The following is a 22,540-nucleotide window of genomic DNA, read 5'->3' as shown; positions in this document are numbered from 1 at the left end:
ATTCGTTCAGAATTTAGCAATACACTTGAGTGTACAGGAAAAGGGGCGGCACGGTGGCTCAGTGGTTAGCACTGCAGCCTCACAGTGCCAGGGACCCAGGATCGATTCCTGCCTCGGGCAACTGTTTGTGTGGAGTTTGCACATTCTCCCCGTGTCTGCGTGGGTTTCCTCCGGGTGCTCCGGTTTCCACCCACAGTCCGAAGATGTGCAGGTTAGGTGGATTGGCCATGCTAAATTGCCCGTAGTGTTCAGGGGTGTGTGGGTTATAGGGGGATGTGTCTGGGTGGGATGTTTCAAGGGGCGGTGTGGACTTGTTGGGCCGAAGGGCCTGTTTCCGCGTTGTAGGGAATTAATCTAAGAGCAGTAGGGGGCTGAAGACACATCCTTGGGGGGCTGCAGTGTTGAGTGTTATTGTGGAGGAGATGCAGTTAGCTATCTTCAGTGATTGCAGTCTGTGGGTCAGGAAACTGGGCATCCAGTTACAGAGGGCAGAGCTGAGACCGATGTATCAGAGTTTTGAGATCAGACTGGAGGGGATAATGGTGATGACTTGCAGGTTAGAATCACCAATATCCCAGTGAGGATCCTCTGGCAACTTTCACCTTCTGGGTGCCCTGGAGTGTGTGTATGGGAACTGATTGGAAAACTTAGTAGAATGCTATGCTTTATTGAAAAGAGAAATAAGTATAAAAGTTGGGAAGTTATGTATCAGTTATACAGGGCACAGACGAGATCACATCAGGGGTATTATATGCAGTATTTGTCACTTTAATTAAGGATGTGAATGTGATAGAAGCCAGCTCAGAGAAGATTCACCAGACTGATAACTTGGAATAGATTTCAAATAGGTTATGTCTGGATTCTGAGGCTTGATGTATTGCTGCATCTTGCTGTCTTGGATGGTCCTCCTGTTCATCCTCAAAAGGTTGCTTTCAGTCTTCTGTTTAATTTGCTTCCTGAACATCTCCCCTTCACCCATCAGCTCCAGTTGTGAAGGGTACAGTCTGCCACCAGGGAATGGACAAGTGCCATCTGGGCTGTACTCGACACTCTGTTGGAGCTGTCCTAGCACTGGAACTTCACCTTAAGGAGACCAGATTGTCATATAAGGTGGTAGAAGCAGCAGTAGAAGCATAGATTCTTGGTAAGTAAGGGGGAGGAAGGTTATCAGGGAAGGTGGAAATGTGGTTGAGATTACAGTCAAGTTAGGGATGATCTTGTTAAATGTCAGAACAGGCTCGAAGAGTTGGATGGCCTACTCTTGATCCTTGTTTGTGTGCTCATATTATGCTGAAGTATTTGAGGGCAATTTCACACTCTCCACTAACTGAAACATTGGGTTCTGGATGATGGAAGAGACCAGGATTCGTCACAGCTTGCTGTCTATCATGAGAGACTTCACTAGACAACTACTTTTATATGACATCCTGATAGAAGCTTTGAGAACTGACTAACTTCACTCACACGCAGTGCTAATGCACTGTCTCAATGCTGCTTTTCCTTCTACTACTCGGTAGGATGTGTAATATGTAATGTGTAGACACTTGAAAATTGGATCTTACAAGGATAGCAAGTGTGCAGTTCGTTGGATAACAAGATATTGCTTCAGGAACACAAAGGTAGGTCCTGCAAAAATAAGAAAGTCCACAAGTCCTATGCATTAGGCCCAATTAGTAGCAGAATTCTAAACAATTAAAGAGCAAACCCAGCTCGTTTATCCTGTTTAAATTAGGTTCTCTCTAGGCACTCATGCTTAATGATACATTGCTGTTGGATGGCCCTCTTTTGTGGTTACTGTGCTGGTCTTCATCTTTAGAAACTCACTTTCAATCTCCTATTTTGATCTGCATTGAGGAATACTTCAGTAAGTTACTCATTTCCTGACTCCCCAGAGTATATCCACCATCTACAAAGCAGAAGCCAGGGGTGTGATGGAGTGTTCCCTCTTACCTGGACGAGTGCAACTTAAACAACACTGAAGAAACGTGATACATCCAGATCAAAGCAGGCTGCTTGATTATCCATAGACATCCACTCCCTCCACCAGCAGTGACACTCATCAGAAGCGGTATGTGCTATCTACAAGATGCACTGCAGGAAATTGACCAAGATCCTTACACAGCACCTTCCAAACTCATGACCACTTCTATCTAAATACATTTAGATGTAGGGCAGCTTTTACATGGGAACGCTGGCATCTGCAAGTTCCCCTCCATATTACTTAACCATCTTACTTGGAAATATATTGCTGTTTCTTCATTGTTGCCAGATCAAAATCGTAGAATTCCCCCCAAATAGTGTTGCGAGTCTATCTACAGCATATGGACTGCAGAGGTTCAAGAAAGCAGCTCATCACCACCTTCTCAGGGGCAATTAGGGGCAGGCAATAAGTGCTGGCCAGCCAACGAAGACCACATCTCACAAGTGAATTGTAAAAAAAAAACTACCCTTCCCCGAGTTGGCTTTAGTTGTGAAGGGCACATATAGCACAAAGAAGTGGCACATGCTTTCCAGGCTGTACTGTAAGCTTCACTGGAGCTGTCCAGGTGTTAAAACCTTATTTTAAGGAGGCCTGTAGTCTGTTCTACTAAGGCCCTGGTAATAGCTTGAGCAGCATTGTATCTTTATTCTGCATCGATCTGAGATCTTAAAGGTTTGAAGCAGCACCTTGTCTCCTTGTGGCCTTCCCTATATGGCTCGAAGATCTCTGAAAGAGTCAGAAATATCTTGTGCAAAGCTTTAAGATTTGGCTTTACTGTACCTCATATAGTTTGAACACTGGTGGAGTGGAAGCATTTTCTTATGAACTTTGTAAGTAGGTGATGGGGCACTCGCAAAACTATGTGGTTGCTGTTGATAGTGCCTGTACCTGAGAGAAGCCAGTGATGGTGGAAAATCTTAGTGCCTGAGCAGGGGCAAAGAATATCAAGTGTTTTGCTTGAGAAAATGGCATCAACTTCCCACTGCAGTTAGGCACATGTGGCTACTATAAATAAATCATCAGTTATTCTAGGAGCACTTTTGGTTTATAGGGAAGATGATGGCATAGTGGTATTATCACTGGACTGTTAATCCAGAGAACCCAGATCATGTTCTGGGGACCTGGGTTTGAATCCTGCCACAGCAGATGGTGGAATTTGAATTCAGTAAAATATCTGGAATTGAGAATCTAATGATGACCATGAATCCATTGTCGATTGTCAGGAAAAGCTGGTCAACTCATCTGGTTGACTCATGCCCTTTAGGGAGGGAAACTGCCATCCTTACCTGGTCTGGCCTGCATGTGATTCCAGACCCTCAGCAATGTGGTTGACTCTTAACTGCCCTCTGGGTAATTGGGGATGGGCAATCTCATCCCATTAATGACTAAAACAAAGAAACAAAAGGCACCCTTCCACATTACAAAGCACATCCTTGCATACAGGCAGTCTCTGGGATACGAATGGGTTCCAGTCTTGGGTTTGTTCACAAATCAGTTTGTATGCAAGTTAAAATCATAAGAATCCCTACAGTGAGGAAACAGGCCCTTCAGCCCAACAAGTCCACACTGACCCTTGGAGCATCCCACCTAGACCTGTCCCTTTATAACCCACCAAATCTACACATCCCTGGACACTGTGGGCAATTTAGTATAGCCAATCCACCTAACTTGCACATTTTTGTACTGTGTGAGGAAACCCATGCAGGCACAGGGAGAATGTGCAAACTCCGCACAGACAGTGGCCCAAGGGTGGAATTGAACCCAGGTCCCTGGCTCTGTGAAGCAGTAGTGCTAAGCACTGAGCCACCGTGCCACCCTGAATATGATGCAGGAAAATATAAAATATCCATTCTAAGTATGAGGAAATGTTTGCATGTCATGTCTTTAAAATTGATTTTTTAAAAAAAAACTCCCTTTATGGGATCACGTTCATCAATATGAACGAGTGGAAGTTGGATGTTCTGTAAACTGGGGACCTCTGTACATAAAAGAAAAGTGTACATTTGTGGAGCTGCAGAGCATTGACTTCTGAATATGTTGATGAAATGAAAACCTCAGGAGCCTCTTAACTGCTCCTGTCTGCCTGTGGTGTCAGCCATTTAGAACAGTCGTTGTTTGTTGACTTCCAGTCTAGCATTGCCAGGCCTGTGATGCTTAAATCTGTCCCAAAGCTGCCTTGTTCCCTTTGTGTTAATATCCCTGTCCTAGTGGCCTCCCCCTTTCCCTGGTATTTGAGTCCCTTTTTAAACTATTAATGTCTCTACCCCAGAGCCAATTGCTTTAGAAATTTCCAGCTGTTTTTGGCCTATAGAGGCCTGAATTACCTTGACTAACGTGTACCCCTCATTTCTGGAATTCCCAGTCTCCCACCCCCATTCACAGAGATCCTTCCCCCACTGGTCCAATTGCCCATGTCACTGTAACCATTCTTCAGGAATCCAGCACTGTGAAGCTCATCCTCGGACTTGAGTTGTTTACTTTCCAGGCACTCCATGCACTGCCCCTGACTATTACTGACCAAATCCCCAGGCCTTACCTTCTCCCACTCTCCAGTCTGACATTGCAACACAGACCTAACTGACTATGGATAGTGTGTCCAGAGCATCCCAACTAACCTACCGTTAATTGCCTCAGTGGTGATTGTTGACTTGCAGGACTGAACATGCCTCTCTATCTGGTCTGCAGGGATATCGATCACAGACTCTGGTAGTGCCAAGCCCTTCACTGACTGTGGCAGTGTCCCCTGACAACGTGTAGTCTCTCTCCACCCTAGTAAGGATTGCTCCACTTTGAGGTTAACAAATGGTCATTTGCTTGAAGCACACTCATTTTGTTTGTTGCATGTGCTGCAGGTGTCATGTTGATTGAGCATTGTGCCATTCAGTGACATGCCTAACCCATTTGGCTGATCACTGCTCCCTGCTATGATAAGCTGTCCACCTCTCCCTCTGTACTCAAAAGCAATGTGAGCCCACAGACGTTGGCTGTCTATAAGTCAGTGAGCATGCATAGAAAGCTATCCAAAGTAGAAACAGGTTGGCACCCTCCAATTAGGTGCAAAATCAGTGAGCACTAAGAAGACAAGTGAAGAGCCATAGAATGTTTCTTGTATAAATACATGAGATGTATGTCATCCTGCACACCAAATTACCTGACAGAAACTTGCATGTCATGGGCATTGCTGTGCTCCAAATTAAAGTGTTGAGGGTATGAAGTGGGGAATGGACCTTGCCCAAGATGAGATATGGTGATGTGAAGAAACTGGTGGTTTGCCAATGCCAACATATGTGGATAAATGAACAAGGAGGATGAGGCCAAAGGGTATGCAGGGATTTTGTGAAGAAGCATTTGTATGATAACTGGGACATGCATTCACTCGGCTGCAACTGCCAAATACCCATGCTGATTTACATGTCAAAAACTTGCTTTGTTTAGTTTCTTGGGGAAGGAGAGGAAAATTGAAAGTGATGGGAATATAGGGCTTCTTTGAGATGCAGATGCATCAAATTCACGTTGTTGCTGGTCAGTGTGATATTCTGGTCACTATTTAAGATTTGAGGGGAAAATTGCAATTTCTTCTTTTCCTGTATTGAAATTCTGAGTTTTTTCATTCTCACTTTTGCAGTTGCTCACATCACACTGAGAAAAAAATTTTGTTCTTGGTCTTGTCCATAAGTCTCAGTGGTTTTAGCTCCAGGTTCTCTATTCCTCTGCCTCTGGACTGCTGTGTATCATCTCACCTCATTGCTCCAGCATAATTGATAGAACCTTCAGGCTAATTGGTCTAAGTCTATTTGAAATCTTTTCATAAACCACTCATCTTTGACTGCCTACCCCTTTAGCCAAACTGTTAGCAACCCATGCAAATTACTTCTAACCTGGTGTGGTTTGTTTCATACACACTTACTTGTGAAGTTGAGGCATAATTGTTGCAATTGTCCCTAGCAGGACGTCAGGTTGTAAATATTTTGCTCTTTGCACTTATGCATGTTATGTCATCCATTTTTGTGCAGTCATTGCACAGGTGACTTTCAATCCACCAAGGCTCCAAATTTGAGTGAGTATGAGTGAGTTGCAGTCTGTGCCTGTGATGTGTGAACTTGCCCCAATCGTTCATATTTCCTTTACTGTCGCTGTCAATGTGGGACCTGTGAACTTGCATCCTGTTGCGATACCTGTGAACTAACTTTAGACCATCCTTCATGTTACTGGCCCTTTGTTCAAAACAAAAACCAAGTTATTGTTGGGGATCGGGGAAGCAAGAGTGGCGGCTTGAGATAGAAGATTCTGTGGCAGTAAGAATTGTTACACACTTTTTTTAAAAATTAGGCCATTTTGTATTTGCAGGGTTGACTGTGTGGGAATTTTAAAACTAAGAAATGCTGATGTTGAAGCACGAATTGGTGTTGCAGGATCCAAGAAAAAAAGTACGCGTGCACGGTTGGTATTCAGAGTTAATATTATTCGTGCTGATGGGTCTACTTTAACTCTGCAGACACCTTCATCATCCATCTTATGCAGTAAGTACTGCTTTCTTTTAAAATCATGTTTTTTTTGGGCTATCTGGTTGTGCATCACGTTTGGAAACCCTTCACCATGCTTCGGAAATTCTGTATGAAGCTGTTGAGAAACTCTATCACGTGGTAGAATTTGATGTTGGGAATGAGGGTTTCACGAGCTGGTGAGAGCAGTGCATCCCCTCTTTTTGGGGAAGGCGCTGTTCCAACTAGAGATTCGATTGAGCAGCAGTAGTGCTTCTGTGAGATCAAGTCCCCGGGAGAGGAAATCCTGCCAGCTAAGAGCTACTCGTGAAAGAGACCGTGTAACTCTTGGCAAACTTTACACTTCTAAACTTCCTCGCTATCCTCCTTCTGATTCTTCATTTACCCCAAATTACCACTGCATCATAAATGCTCCCAGGTCATCAGTACAGCATTCTAAATTCCAGTTCTGATCAAAGGGTGAATTATTAACTCTGCTTCTGTCACCACACACGTCGCTAGAGCTGTTGAGTAATTCAGCATTTTCTGTCATGACTCCAAATTCCTAATGGTCACCCCACCCTCTCCAGAAATACCAATTAGTTCCTCCCCAGTTATTCTCCATTCCAACCCCCACATCCAAACATTGTTGTTTACTTCCCTGAAAGTCATTCTAGACCTTTTGCAAATCCCTAAAATATAATATCTGTCTTGCAAATAATATTTTTAACCACTGCCACGATATTATCATTCAAAACAATATATTCTGCAGCTACTTTCAAGTAGTTCCATAGGAAACTTACTAAAATATTAAAAAAATGAATGGTATAATATGTTTCAACGAAACTGAAAGCAAAATCCTACTCCTAAGATGCTGCTTGGTTTCCTGTGTTCGTCCAGCTCTACACCTTATTATCTCGAATTCTCCAGCATCTGCAGTTCCTGTTATCTCTAATTTAAAGCATACTTTGCAATCACTTTCTGAGAGGAACTTCATAATGTTAATACGGTTTTATAGTTCGATGTTTTGCAGAATTGAGTAATTCATATTATGATTAACAAATTCGGTAGCTTATATTCAAGTTCAAAGATCCATACAGCAAGTGATAAGCAATGCTTCTTTAGTTTGAAAGATGAAATATTAATAGGTCATAAATGAACTTTCTTAAACAAACAAAAAGAAATTACTCTATTTATTCCTTGATGACTTATTGTGGCTATTTTGTTAAAGGGTGTTGTCTTTCATATCACACAACAAAAACATAAAGCTGAATTTAGCACTAAAGATAAAAGTGAAATGGCGTAATGCTGTCTGTTAAATATTAACTGGACAATAATTGTACCCTTGCATTGTGTGTAGGTATCAAACATCTTGCATGCCTATGGAATTTAAATGGTACAATTAATGACTGCAGGCTTTTCTTACTATTTAATGGAGGGGAAAAGCAAACTTGTTTTCAATATAGCTATTTGTGTTTGCTACTTGAAGCTGGTTATTCAAATTTGTACTGGAAATTATACTAATCAATCCTAAGATAGTGAGTAAAATAGTGTAAAATAACTTTTTATTTCTATTCTAATTTTTGGCTCTATACTAATGTGGCATGTAACTGCTTCTCTTGCACCTTCCAAAACACACATCATTCATGGTTGAATTACCAAATTGACTTGTTTCTTCCTACGTTAGTTTGAAAGAAACACTTGAAACTGCTTACCTTCTCCAATATTTGTACAGTAATTCAATGTTTGTTTGCAGGACATTTTCTACATTGCATTATGAAAGTACTGGATATGAAAAATATGTGATATGAAAAAAGTAAACAATTCCTCACAAATATGGAGCTATACTCAACAGTAGGCACATTTGAACTCTTGAAATAATTACACTATACACACACTTATTCACAGTCACTGTTTACATATTGACTCAATGTATATTTACACATATGCAGAGCAGGACCTAGTGGCTGAGAGAAAAATGCTCTTGGTCAGCTTGCTTATTCTTAGGCAGTGAGCTCAAACATTATTCATGTTGCTTGGGATTTTTTTTCCTTCTTTCCCATCAGTTATTTTCATGTTATTTTCAACACTAGGACTGTTGTATTCCAACTGTTCAATCTTGAATGTTGTAATATTTTTATGCTCACTGGTGAACAGAATGAGCATCACTTTAATGCCTTATCTGAAAGACAGCACCCTGAATAGTGCAGCACTCCCACAGTACTGGACGAAAGTGCTAGTCTGAAGTGTGGACTTGGGCTAGAGCTTGTATCTTAAATTCTTGGCAAGCATGCTAACTCCAATATCGTCATTCCTAATTCTTAGGGCCATGCAGCTAGGCAAAATCAGATTACTGAAGAGGTAAAGTATACAAATCATAGTGAACAACATCTGCTTCTGCAGACTGACATTAAAACAGTTCAAGAAGGAAAGGTTATTTAAGAATCCAAAAATTGTGACTCTGTAATAAACAAATTTATTGTTGAGGAGGAAAATAAAATTTGCAGAGGTAATCAGATATTAGGCCTTTTACAGCACCGTAGCTGAACATCTTCTAAGAAGTGGTCAGGAACATCCATGTGATGGAAGTTTCCTTCAGAATTTTCTAGGTTCTTTGGGAAGATGTTTAGTTTATTTTCCATGTCTTTCAGTACAATACAATTTACATTGGAATCTTGATAGAATGGGGAATCTAATTTGTTTTTATTATAACGTATTTGTCATTTATCAGAATTTCTTACCCTTAATTTTTGTCATTAAAACCCCTCCAGAACTTTTGTAAGCAGTTTAAAATTTATTTCACCCAATTTAGCAGACAGATGAAAGAACCAAAGAAAATTGTTTCTGCATTGTACTGTTGGATTGTAAATCCTTCAAGATTTTGAAGTTACTGTGTAACTTTAATCTCGCCACTTGATAGATTATAAACCAGATTTGCTTTTCATTTTATTTAAAGCTCAACCAGCTGGAGCACCCGAGATATTGAAAAAAAGCTTGCACAGTTGTACGGTGAAAGGAGGAGAAGAATTATTTCTGATTGGAAAAAACTTTTTAAAAGGCACGAAGGTTATTTTTCAAGAGAGTCATTCGGGTAAGCTCGTGCTGTAATGAAACAAATCTATCAAATTTATGTTTGTATTCATTTATATAACAACTACTGAACTCATTATGTTATGAATAGCTCAAATTAACAAGTACGTGCACCTTGGGTGGTATTATCACTGAGGAGCAGTAACTGTCTGAAAATTAATAACCAAGTATGGCCCCGGTAATCTGTTTGGAACTTTTTTGGGAGATAGGTTTTGGCTAATGTGAGGAGAATTCTTTGGCTCCTGTATGTTTTAGTGTCCAAGTCTCCATTCAAGGCTATGTGCAGCTGTATCTCACTTACTATGACATTCACCAATATGCACTCAAGCTGCTTCACACGAAAAGTACTGTCACAATAAAATTTGAAATACAGTAATACCATGTAATACTGACATTGGAATAATATTTATTAACTTTTTAACAAAATTGCTTATCTTAACTAGAGGAGAATAATCCTTGGAAAGCAGAAGCTGAAATTGACATGGAACTTTTCCATCAGGTGAGTTTAGATGCTCACAGCACTTGCATGAAAGGGAAAGAATGTTTATATTCATTCTGTATTCTGTGGTATTGTACTTAGTTCCTGTAATCTTTTCACTTGTTGCCAATTTACATTGCCTTGTTTTGTTATGTTGTTTTTCTATGCCTGTCATACCATTCACCTATCTATAAATGTTGATATGTTTTTATCTTTTGATTTATTCCTGCAAACAACACCTTCAAGTTTAAATTGAATAGGTCTGTTAGTTCTGTAAGAGGCATTCAGCTGATTGCAAATAAGACTATTATATCCCCTGTTATGACTTCAAGTCCCCATTACTTTGAAAAATAATAGCAAATTTGGACTTCAGAAAAACTTTTTAAAATAATTTAACACAACATAATAACAAATACTAATCATGACTGGAATGTGCATTTTCTTCAAGTTAAAGAGGTATACTTTTTTAAAAAATAAATAACTATGTTAGGTGCAACCTAACTACCTAAGTGTTGCATTCTAGGTTTTCATATTCTGATATGGGGGAAACTTTTCTGCTGTATGTTCAAACATTATTATTGAACAAATCTTATCTAACAAGTGTTGTACTTATGGCAGCAGAGCTCACAGTTACAAATAATACTTCAGAAGGAACAAAAATCTAAGCTTCTGGAAAAGCTCAGCAGGTCTGGCAGCATCTGAAGAAAACATTAGAGTTAACGTTTCAAGTCTGGCGACCCTTGCTCAGAATACTTCAAAAGGGTTGTGTTAACTCATAGTGATTAATCCAATAAAAGATAGTCATTTCCGCCCTGGGAAAAAAAAACATTATTCCGAGGGGCCACAATTTTAAGGTGATTGGAGAAAGGTATAGGGGAGGTGTCAAAGGTAGGTTACATAGAGAGTAGTGGGTGCGTGGAATGTGCTGCTGGCGGTGGTAGTGGAGTTCGATCCATTAAAGGACATGCAAGCGACTCTTGGATAGGCACATGGATGATAGTAAAAGGTAGGGTATGCAGGGTAGTTTTATCTTAGTAAGATAATAGGGTGGCACAACATTGTGGGCTGAAGGGCCTGTACTGTGCTGTACTATTCTCTGTTCTCTGACATCCCACTAATTGTTCACACACTTTTCTGCTGCATTTGCTTTATTCATTGGAATTCAGCGGGTCTTATTTTCAGATCAAGTCAGTGAATTCCACTGCTGGGGTGGTGAAGCCAGGGATAGAGAGAGAAGATTGAACTTTATTTAAAGCTGACACTAGTGTTTGGCTGTTGAATCTGAATATTTCACAGCTAAAAGGACAGCATGGGCAATTGAGTGCAAAAAGATCGCGGTAGGGGCATAGTAAATAAAATCAACATCAAGAAAGATTATTCATGAAAGTTGTGTAATACTTGATATTCATTTTGTTTGGATTATGTGGTGCAAATTACGTTGTTGCAAACAAGTAAATATGATCATAACTATAACTTTGTATGTTCACTGGAATTTAAATGAAGCAGATGAAATTGTTTATTCATCTTGTCTCATCATGGTAGGAAGTCTAAATGACCACAAGCTCTGAGACAGTGGTATGTTGACTGACTGATTATTCTCCAGGACCTGGAGACATCCCCCTTGCTCACCAACTTAATGTCACGGAGTATTCTAGACCACCTGAAAGGCCTCAGCATACCATCATCTCTGAAGAACAGAACTATTGACAGTAGAGCACTTCCTTAGTACTGCATTGAAATGTTAGCCTTTCTTTTTGTGCTCAAGAACTGGAATGGGACATAAGCCCTCAAATTTCTGACTAGGTGGATGCGCTACTGATTCAGCTATGGCTGACAGCTATCAACTATTTGCTTACTGCCTGTGTGCAATATACAGAGCACTGAGAGTCAATTTCCATAAAAATAAGATGTGCGCAGATTGCTTAAAGGAGTGACTGTTGAATTCAGAATATCTGTCTGGTAGGTACAAATTTGTACCAGTAGGCTTTTACAGCTTATTTCTGGAAAAAGCCTTTTCTTTAAAAAAAACACTGGGGAAGGATTGTCCTTCAGCCATAGATAACAAAGTGTGGAGCTGGATGACCAGGCCAAGCAGCATCTTAGGAGCATAAAAGCTGATGTTTCGGGCCTAGACCCTTATCAGAAAAGCCTAGGCCCGAAACATCAGCTTTTGTGCTCTTAAGATGCTGCTTGGCCTGCGGTGTTCATCCAGCTCCACACTTCGTTATCTCGGATTCTCCAGCATCCGCAGTTCCCATGATCTGATACAATTCTCCTTCAGCCATTTTTTTTCTGCTTTGTCTTCATCCTCCACAAATCCTGCTTTCACCTATACCGTCATCCTTGTACATTATTAAATTTGACTTTACCCCCCCCCCCCATTTCTTTCTACCCAAGTCCTTTATGCTGTTCTTACTCCTGTCTTCATCATGCAATTGTTTATGATTTCCATCTTCTTCCCAGTTTTTGTCACCATCTATTGCTGAAGCCTGTCTTGTTTCAGTCCTTTATAGTTCCCACACCACCCCTTTTACCTCCTGCTCCTACTCCACTTTCAGCAACTATACCTTTATTTTTTCCCCACTTCCTCTCATAAGTTAATTCTGCTTTTGTCAGGCCAGATGCTCAAATTAATGTACTGGGTTTATATCAGTGAAATCTCATCTCCTCTTTTCCACAGACTAGAATCTCTGTGCCAGTACTCCGACACACAGCATTTCTGACTTTCATGTTAATGGATACCACTGTTCTGGTGTTCATAGCTCACAGCCATCTCCGTATCATCACTGTATGCTGTATGTTGTCCAAAATCCTACATCTAAGCCGACTGTAAGAGTATGGCAGCCTCATAGTCGGGGTGCTAGATTGGCAACCAAGAGGTCTTAGATTCATATTCCACCGTAGCAAGTCGTAAAACTGTTTAATTCTTCACTAATAAGAATTTTTTTACAGAACAAGTTTTGATCTTTCACTGGTACTAAACATCTATAGGTTCAGTGTTTGGTTAGCTTTCTTTACATTTTGAATTTCACTCCTATTTCAAAGAATAAGAATTAAAAGCATAGAAAGGGCTTGTGTTTGTGATGTTTGCAAAAGATGCATCCACCAAATCCCACTTTTCTACCTTTGCTTGATAGCCTTTGATTATGGTACTTCAAATGAATATTCAAGCACTTTTTAAATGTGACAAGATTTTCTGGATTTACTGCCTTTTCACAAAAACACTTCTAGCCCACAGACTTTTCCTTATGTTACAGAACCAGTTTTGGAACAAGCTTGCCACTTGCCCTCGAAATTCAAAATTTTTCTAACTAGTTTAATACGTTGGACGTGTCAGCAGCCTTTTTGAAATCTATGCAGACAACCATCCTCATGAGGGTATTTAGGAATGAGCAACAAATGCTGGCCTAGACAGCAACTCTCATCTCAACATTAAACAAAATAACTTTTGCTATTGTTGAATCTCTGTTACACGTTAGTGACACATGACCTTCTCTACACTAATCTATGACTGACCTTGATTATTTGCTTCTTTTTACATGTTTTTGCCAAGTATTTTGTCCAGCAGTGTTAAAGTGACTGAGCTGTAATTCCTGAACAAAAACATAAGTTGCTGGAAAAGCTTAGCACATCTAGCAGCATCAGAGAAGAAAAATCAGAGTTAACGTTTCGGGTCCAGTGACCCTTCCTCAGTTTTGACCTATCCCACCCTTTCTTTAATAAATAATAGTGCACTGTCAGCAGTGAGACACCCTTTTAATGTCTCATTGCCATCTCCTCCTCATCCTTATGTACTGAAAAAATGTTTTTGGATTATCCTTCGTTTACGTGCCAGTAATTTTTCATAACATCTCTTTGCTTTTCTAATTTCCTTTTTAATTTCACACTGCATTTTCTTCCCCTTCAGGTTTCTGCAATCTTGAGTTCTAAGTATTTGACATAAGATTTCCTATTTTACCTCATTCTACCCGTTTGCCTTTGATACTCAGGCAGATTTAAATTTGGGAGTCCCAGCCATTTGTCTTTATGAAAACATACTGTTCTGAACCATCGCTATTTCTTTTGAAAAGCCTGTCATTGCTGTTGCACTTTCATATTCAAGTAGCTCTTTCCAGTGCACTTTAGCTAAATCACTTCTCAGCTTAGTAAAATTAGCCTTTTCTAACTAAGAAATTTCATTCCTGGCCCATTGTGGTTATGGAATGGGAAACATGACATCTAACTGATTATCCTACTGACATCCTTTGCTCCTGCTTAACTTCATTTCCTGAAGCTATTTTTTTTCTTCTTTTTTGAGTTGGTTATGGACTCATTCACCTAATTGCACTTTAAAGAATACAGGCAGGGACTATTTTCTAAACGGTGGGAAAATTCGTAAAGCAGAAGTACAAAGGGATCTGGGAGTGTTGGTCCAGGATTCTCTAAACGTTAACTTGCAGGTAGAGTCTGTGATTAAGAAGGTAAATGTAATGTTGTCGTTTATCTCAAGAGGTTTGGAATATAAAAGCAGTGATGTGCTTCTGAGACTTTATAAGGCTCTAGTTAGGCCCCATTTAGAATACTGTGCCCAATTTTGGGCCCCACACCTCAGGAAGGACATACTGGCACTGGAGCGTGTCCAGCGGAGATTCACACGGATGATCCCTGGAATGGTAGGTTTAACGTACGATGAATGGCTGAGGATCCTGGGATTGTATTCATTAGAGTTTAGAAGGTTGAGGGGAGATATAATAGAAACTTACAAGATAATGTATGGCTTAGCGGGAAGACCAGGACCCATGGGCACAGCCTTAGAATTAGAGGGGGTTAATTTAAAACGGAAATGAGGAGATGTTTCTTCAGCCAGAGAGTGGTGGGCCTGTGGAATTCGTTGCCACAGAGTGCAGTGGAGGCTGGGACGTTAAATGTCTTCAAGATGGAGATTGATAAATTCTTGATCTCACAAGGAATTAAGGACTACGGGGAGAGTGCAGGGAAGTGGAGTTGAAATGCCAATCAGCCATGATTAAATGGTGGAGTGGACTCAATGGGCCGAATGCCCTTACTTCCACTCCTATGTCTGATGGTCTTACTTGTAACATCATTTCTGACTCTGTTGGTAATAGGACAGATTAAATTCCCTATTATTTGCACATCTGAGAAATTTGTATATTTTCTCTCCAACACTTCCACTGTCTATCTCTTTTCTGTCTCATTGTCTCCCACTCTGGAGGTCTACAGTACATTCCCAGCATTATGATTGCCCCTTTGTTCATCAGTTTAACCCACATGGCCTGACTGGATCATCCCTCCAGCAGATTATCACTCCATGGAGCTGTATTTATTTGTGCAACCAATATTTAGGACCATTGTTTTTCACACCCTTCCATGTTTGAAGTTTGTAGGCTGAATGTTCCACTGTATTTCTTGCCCTTTAAGCAATATTTGTTGCATTTATCTATATTGTTTTGTCTCTAAATGGGCAATTTTTAATGCATTCTTAAAAGAATTTGAGATTAATAATGTTACCTATTCACCGTATGTGATTTTTGTTTTGTTTCTTTTCAAAGAATCATCTAATTGTTAAGGTTCCTCCATATCACAATCCACACATTACATCACCTGTTTCAGTTGGAATTTATATCGTAACCAATGCTGGAAGGTCACATGAAATGCAACCTTTCACTTTCACCCCTGATCCAGGTTAGTGAAGTTCAACACAATGTCTTTGCTTCATTGTCTGTTTAAATGTTTGAACTTGGAGAGCAAAGGCCATGATAAATCAAGTACAAATAAATTTGATAATTTAATTGATTAGTACCTTAGTTGGCCTAGTTGGTTACTGATGCAGCCAGTTGGAAAAGCAGTGACAGCAGTCTGTTGGTGTCACTAGATTATAGCAACATTTTGACAAACCTAATTTACTAAGTTTTACATATGATTTAACATAATTCTTCTAGGTAATTCTTTCTTAACTTACTTTAATATATTCTGGGTTCCATCAAAAACCCCATTATCTCTATATTATTTTTCCTTTTCTCTTAAATTTGGCAAATCTCTTGTGGCAGGAATGACCAAATATAGCCAGTGGATTGCATTTAGTTCATCACACATTGAATCAGGCAAAATCAGGTTTATTTGCACATGGACAATTGTTGATTGTATATTTGTGGTTAATTGTATGCAAGTGATGTAATTAACCAGTTAATATCCTTATGTCTTGAGACACACTGGTAGTGCCTGTATCCCTGGACTGGTTGCTCTAGTAATGAGATTTTTGCAAGGATTATACAACTGTAGGAATATATTTGGGCTCCATCCATATGCATATATATCATATATATTTTGAATTCTCATCTTGGCAGTGTCACTTAAGTTAAATTGGAATTTAATTATTTTGTAAGACTACGGAGATAGTCTGAACTCTGAAGACTTGGATTCAAATCATATCACAGAAATTGATGGAATTTTAATTCAGTTAGTACAACCTGGAATTGAAAACTAGCCTTAGTTATGGTGACATAAAATTATTATTGATGTCGTAAGAATTCATTTGGCTCACAAATGACTTTTCGGAAGAAAATCTGCTGTACTTACCTTTTCTAGCCTACATGTGACTTCAGACACATAGCAGTGTGCTGGATTGTCTCTGCTCTGGAAAGGCACATAATTCAAGGGCAGTTGGAGATGATCAGCATATGCTGGCTTTGCCAGTAACACTCGAATTTTGGGCGGCACGGTGGCTCAGTGGTTAGCACTGCCTCACAGTGCCAGGGACCCGGATTCAATTCCAGCCTTGGCAACTGTCTGTGTGGAGTTTGCACATTCTCCCCATGTCTGCGTGGGTTTCCTCTGGGCGCTCTGGTTTCCTCCCACAGTCCAAAGATGTGCAGGTTAGGTGGATTGGCCATGCTAAATTGCCCGTAGTGTTCAGGGGTGTGTGGGTTATAGGGGGATGGGTCTGGGTGGGATGCTTCAAGGGGCGGTGTGGACTTGTTGGGCTGAAGGGCCTGTTTCCACATTGCAGGGAATCTAATCCCACAAAGGATTTGAGGGAAACAACAGAGGCCCATTGATTGAACAGTGAAGATGATTTGACTATTTTATTAAAGTTCTTGAGAAATTTACAAGAAATGTGAATTATTGAAGCTCATCCCTGCCTCGAGGGAATTCGATACATTTCAGAAAATAGACAGTCATTCCATGGAAGAATACACATGTACTCAAACAGAATTTTGTATGGGAGAGGGACAAATTTAGTTTGGGAATTCCTGAATTAGCATTTAAATTGCTGGATTGCGCTAAGGCAATGATTTTCTAGCACAATGATAGGTGGTAATGACTGCTGCACTGACATTGACCCATCTGATCTACTGTTTTAATCAGTGTGACCCTAATTGATGGAGGCAATTGGAGCTTGCCGCACTAAAATTTATCATGGCCTTGAAAATCTCACCTCGGCAACTCTTCTCAGTTGGTGCCATACTGTCAACTCTCAACTTCCAGCCACTGGTCGGTACAGTGTACCCATAGTGCCTGAATGGCCCAAAGATCATCCAAAACCAGCACTTGCAAAGAAGAGACATTTGCTCTAATCTGTCAGAAAGCATTGTGACTGATTTGATTAAAGATAATCCATGAACTACAGGACTTAATTGAGTTTAAGCCCAAGGCTTTCATTGACTGGAAGCTGCACAGCCCATTTATTTAAAACTCCATTTATACAGGCATCTGAAAGCAGTGGTATGGCATCAAATGCACAATATTACAGAAAAATGCTTGGCTGAAAGTGTGAGAAATGTAAAAACTTGCAAACATCAAGGAAACACAGCTTCCTCAATGCTGTCAAAATGATTTATGTCCCAAGCACTCACCCCACACTGCTGACAACCAAGCATAGAGGGGGGGTCATCAAGGACAGGGAGACAGTCACTGTGTACTTGAGAGGACATTTAAGGGTTCAAGCTGAGAGGCCTGTCTTTGACTCAAAAATCCTCAACTCCATTCCGGAACACCCTTTGTGGCTTGTCTCAGTGTTATTCCAATCTACAGTAAAGTTGAAAAGAATTTCAACTTCTCAAAAACAATGCAGCCTTTGAGCTGTAGGAATTCCTCTAATTTTGAAACACAATGGGGATGCACTTCCGGCATGCTGCACAATTTCATATCACTCAAAGAAGCAAAAAATGCATGTTGTGGAAATGAAGGAAGCTGTGAACGTGACTATATTCAATCAATGTGACAAGTCCAACTGGGGGATATCTTCTTTTGCTAAAGGGAAGATCATTGCAAGAATGCTCCTCAGCTGCCCCATGGCCAAGGAATTTGTCCCAAAAACATGGGAATCACTGTTGGCTACAAATGGCCTTTTTTTTTGACTTCTCACATGCCTTTGTTCTGATTTTGAACATTTATGGAGTATCACCCTTAAATTTGGCAACGCTCACGAATTTGTCTCCATCCTCAGTCTACTCCAGAATAACATGATCCTGCTGATGGACCCACCACAACGATTTTTAGTGAAAATTGAAGTAGCTTTTGAGAAGATTTGTAGCTTGGGTGGTGGATGAAGTTGTAGAGTTGCTCGCTTGCTTGCATGACTCTGCTTTGCAAACCAGCTGGCCAGCCTCCTGAGCTAAACCAAAACTATTGGTAAATAAATCCTAAATCAGGAAATTCAGAAACTGATCTTATTATTTGCTTGTTAAAGGGAATATTGTATTTATACGTGCCCTGTGAGGTTGTTTGACTGTGATCAAGCCACAAAGTAGAAGAGCATGGACTTCTTTGGTATTAAGTACAATCTACGACCTGGGAAAATATTATTTTAATATTTTAAATGCTTCATCTGAATACAAATATCTGGTTAAATGATTTCAGTATTATATAGTAATTTGATTCTTGTTTGTGCTGTCTTCATAGAGAAATAAATGTGCAATGTATAAAGGTGAATAGTTATAATGTTTAGCAAAAGGAATACTGGACAAAATATTGAGTGTTGAAAAAATTCAGTATGTATTCTATTTGTGTTTCAGCAAGTTCCTCAGACGTAAATGTGAAGAAAGAAATTCCTGTCCCTCCATGTTCTTTTGAAGAAACAATGAAAGGTAAAATAGTACTTCATAACACATTTAAGAAAAGATGTACTATTGAGGCTGTGGTTTTGCAGGCATGACAAATTATTGATCTTAACTGAGTTATCAAATTCGGCAACACGAGAGTGAGGAATTCTGCTATGAGGAAGTAATCTTTTGAGAAGTAAAAATGTACACATGTTACTGTTATACAGTAGTGATTATTTTGAGGAGCTCTGTTACCCTGCATTTTCAGTGGTAAATCTATGGGTTTTCTACTTTAGCAGTACACCTCTGTGAACGTGAAGTGTGCAGAGACTTTTTTAAAAATGTATATCCGTTGGCCAGAATCTGTTTAATATTTAAAACGCTGGCCAAGTTTTTAATCTAAGATTGAGTGCTGTTAAACATTTCCACTGCATGTATGATCATTTCATATATAGCGCACTGATCAAGTTCTCTGATTGTACCCAAGTGCCAACTTGATAATATATTCTTCATAGCTTGCCACGCATATGAAATGTTAAAGTTTTAGTTTTGATATAAATCATTCTGTCACTGCATATGACATTAAATTAAAGTCCACTACCATGATGAACTATTTTGAAGTTTTAAATAAATAGTTCTGATCTGCTTAGTGTTCCACACAAGTGGTTATTCAGATGAGCTATATCTTAAGTTTTAGTTACTTATCTAGCTGTATCTTTATGAAAAATTACTTAAATATTTGCTATAGAACATCTCTGCAAAGAAAGAGAATAACATGTCTGAAATCCTAGGAGGGTTGGTAATTCCAAACAATATAATGGAGTTATGGAGTTTTTACAGCATGGAAAGAGGTCCATTATGCCCAGACCACTCATCAAGCACGTGTCTACTCTGATTCCATTTTCCAGCAGTTATCCCATAGCCTTATATGTTATGGCATTTTAAGTGTTCATGTAAATAGCTCTTAAATATTGTAGGGGTTCCTGCCCTTAGCACCCTTTTCAGCCAGTAAGTTACCCCATCAAATTCTCTCCAGCCTACCTGCCCTTACCTTAAAACTGTGACCCCTGGTTATTGACTCTTTACTAAGGGGAATAATTTCTTCCTGTCTATATCCTTGTAGTTTTGTACACCTTAGCTTGGCTCAAGTCCCTTTGCCGAAACACAGTGTCTTCCCCGCCTGGGGCCCTTTACTCCAGTTTTTGGGCTCTAGCATATCTCCTTGTCCAGAGAGGTTAGCATTTTAAATATTATAATGAGGCTGTGTATTTTACTTTATTTAACTTTGGAATGCAGGCCCACCATCTCTAATTTTCCCTGAGAGGATGGTGGTGAGCCATCTTGTTGAATTGCTGCAACTTCTCTTGTGCGTGCACATCAGTACTGTTAAAGGTTTCCAGCATTAGTGAAGGAAGGTTGATGTAGTTCCAAGTCAGGATGGAGTGTGCCTTGGTTGGAAACTTGGATTGGCTTATGTTCCCATAAGTCTGCCACCCTTCTTCTAGGTGTCAGAGATTGCAGATTTTGATGTTACTTTTTGAAAGAGCATTGATTAGTTCATGCACTGCAGCTCGCAGCTGTATACAGTGCTGACTGTTTGTAATGGTACTGGAGGGAGTGAAAGTTCCTAGTTATGCATGAGGTACGAATCAAAAAGGCATTATCTTGTATGGTGTCTTGCTTCTTGGATATTATTGGAACTGTACTTGACCAAGCAAGCAGACAGTTTTCTAATACATTCATGCCTTGAGCCTTGTAAATGATATATCAGCTTTGAGAAATTGAGGGAAGTTACTTACCTTAGAATTCCTCTGAATTCCCATTCATATACCAATTGATATCCCATTGATACCAATTTCCTGCACTTGTCCCAGTATCCTTGACATACTCATCCAAATATTTTAAATGTTGTGAGGTTTCAGTATTCATTACCTTCCCAGGCAGTGCATCCAAATTCCCACCACCTCATGAGTGAAAAGGTTTTTCCTTAACCAAATCACCTCTAAATCTTCTACCCCTTACCCTAAAACTATGCTCTCTTGTGACCGACTCCCCAACTAAAGGGAACAGCTGCCCTCATTCACCTTGTCCATACATAGAACATAGAAAAGTACAGTACAGGCCCCTTGGCCCATGATGTTGTGCCGTGGAATAATCCTAATCCAACAACAAAACAAAATAACCTAACCTACATTCCCCTCAATTCATTGTTGTCCATGTGCATGTCCAGCAGTCGCTTAAAATGTCACTAATGACTCCGCTCCACGACTACCACTGGCAAACTATTCCATGCGCTCACAACTCTCTGGGTGAAGAACCTCCCTCTGACGACTCCTCTACACCTTCCTCCTAACACCTTAAAACTATGACCCCTTGTGGCAGTCAGTCCTGCCCTGGGGAAGAGTATCTGGCTATCGACTCTATCCATGCCTCTCATTACCTTGTACACCTCGATCAGGTCACCTCTCTTCCTCCTTCTCTCCAGAGAGAAAAGTCCGAGCTCCGTCAACCTCTCCTCGTAAGACAAGCCCTCCAGTCCAGGCAGCATCCTGGTAAACCTCCTTTGCACCCTCTCCAAAGCCTCCACCCCTTTCCTACAATAGGGCGAACAGACCTGGACACAGTATTCCAAGTGTGGTCTCACCAGGGTTTTGTAGTGCTGCAGCATAACCTCGCGGCTCTTAAACTTGATCCCCCTGTTAATGAAAGCCAAAACACCATATGCTTTCTTAATAACCTTATCCATACGCCCCATAATTTTCTACACCTTAATCATGTCCCTCCTCAGTCTTTGCTGCTGTAAAGAAAACAGTCCAAGCCTACTTGTTCTCTCCTTATACCTCAATGTCTTCATCCCAGGCAACATCCTGGTGCACCTCCTCTGTATCCCCTCTAGTGTTATCACATCTTTCCTGTTGTGAGCTGACCAGAACGGCATACAGTACTCCAACTGTGGCCTGAACAAAGTTGTGTAAAACTCCAACATTAACTCCTTGCTGTTATACTCGATGCCATGACTGATGAGAGCAGGTGTCCCATATGCTGCCTTAACTATCCAGTTCATGCGCTTTGCCAACTTCAGGGATCTGTGAATAATTACTCCAAGATAGCTCTGTTTCTCTAAACTACCCATTGTCCAGTCACTCATTAAATACTCCCTCATCTTGTTTTGTTTTTCTTCCAAAGTGTACCACCTCACACTTGTCAGGGTTAAATACCATCTACCCATCTGACCAACCATCTATATCTTCCTGTAACCTACAACCTACAATCTTCTTTGCTATTAACCATGCTACCAATCTTGGTGCCATCTGCAAATTTGCTGAACGTTCCCTCTTCGTTTCATCTATATTCTTTGTGTTCTGATCCTTGTGGTATATTGCTGGATGCTGGACTCCAGTCAGTCAAACAGCTTTCTACTACTACTATTTTTATCTTATTACTACGCCAATTTATGATCCATCTCACC

The 22,540-nt window shown here is 40.2% G+C and overlaps 1 protein-coding gene across 3 annotated transcripts in view; it reads left to right on the top strand.

Annotated features, from left to right (window-relative positions):
• nfat5b (nuclear factor of activated T cells 5b) overlaps nt 1–22,540 on the top strand; it is a 253,303-nt gene that overhangs the window by 192,619 nt on the left and 38,144 nt on the right. For all 3 annotated transcript variants that reach the window (XM_048546462.1, XM_059651737.1, XM_048546463.1), the window contains 5 exons: nt 6,329–6,501; nt 9,419–9,553; nt 9,996–10,051; nt 15,580–15,712; nt 19,045–19,116. In XM_048546462.1, coding sequence (XP_048402419.1) covers nt 6,329–6,501; nt 9,419–9,553; nt 9,996–10,051; nt 15,580–15,712; nt 19,045–19,116 — 569 coding nt within the window. The remainder of the gene's footprint in view (nt 1–6,328; nt 6,502–9,418; nt 9,554–9,995; nt 10,052–15,579; nt 15,713–19,044; nt 19,117–22,540) is intronic.

This window comes from Stegostoma tigrinum, chromosome 16 (assembly GCF_030684315.1).
Source record: "Stegostoma tigrinum isolate sSteTig4 chromosome 16, sSteTig4.hap1, whole genome shotgun sequence".
In the NCBI taxonomy this organism is placed as follows: domain Eukaryota; kingdom Metazoa; phylum Chordata; class Chondrichthyes; order Orectolobiformes; family Stegostomatidae; genus Stegostoma; species Stegostoma tigrinum.
Note: the sequence above shows the minus strand (reverse complement) of the source record. Positions and strands in the feature narration are given on the sequence as shown.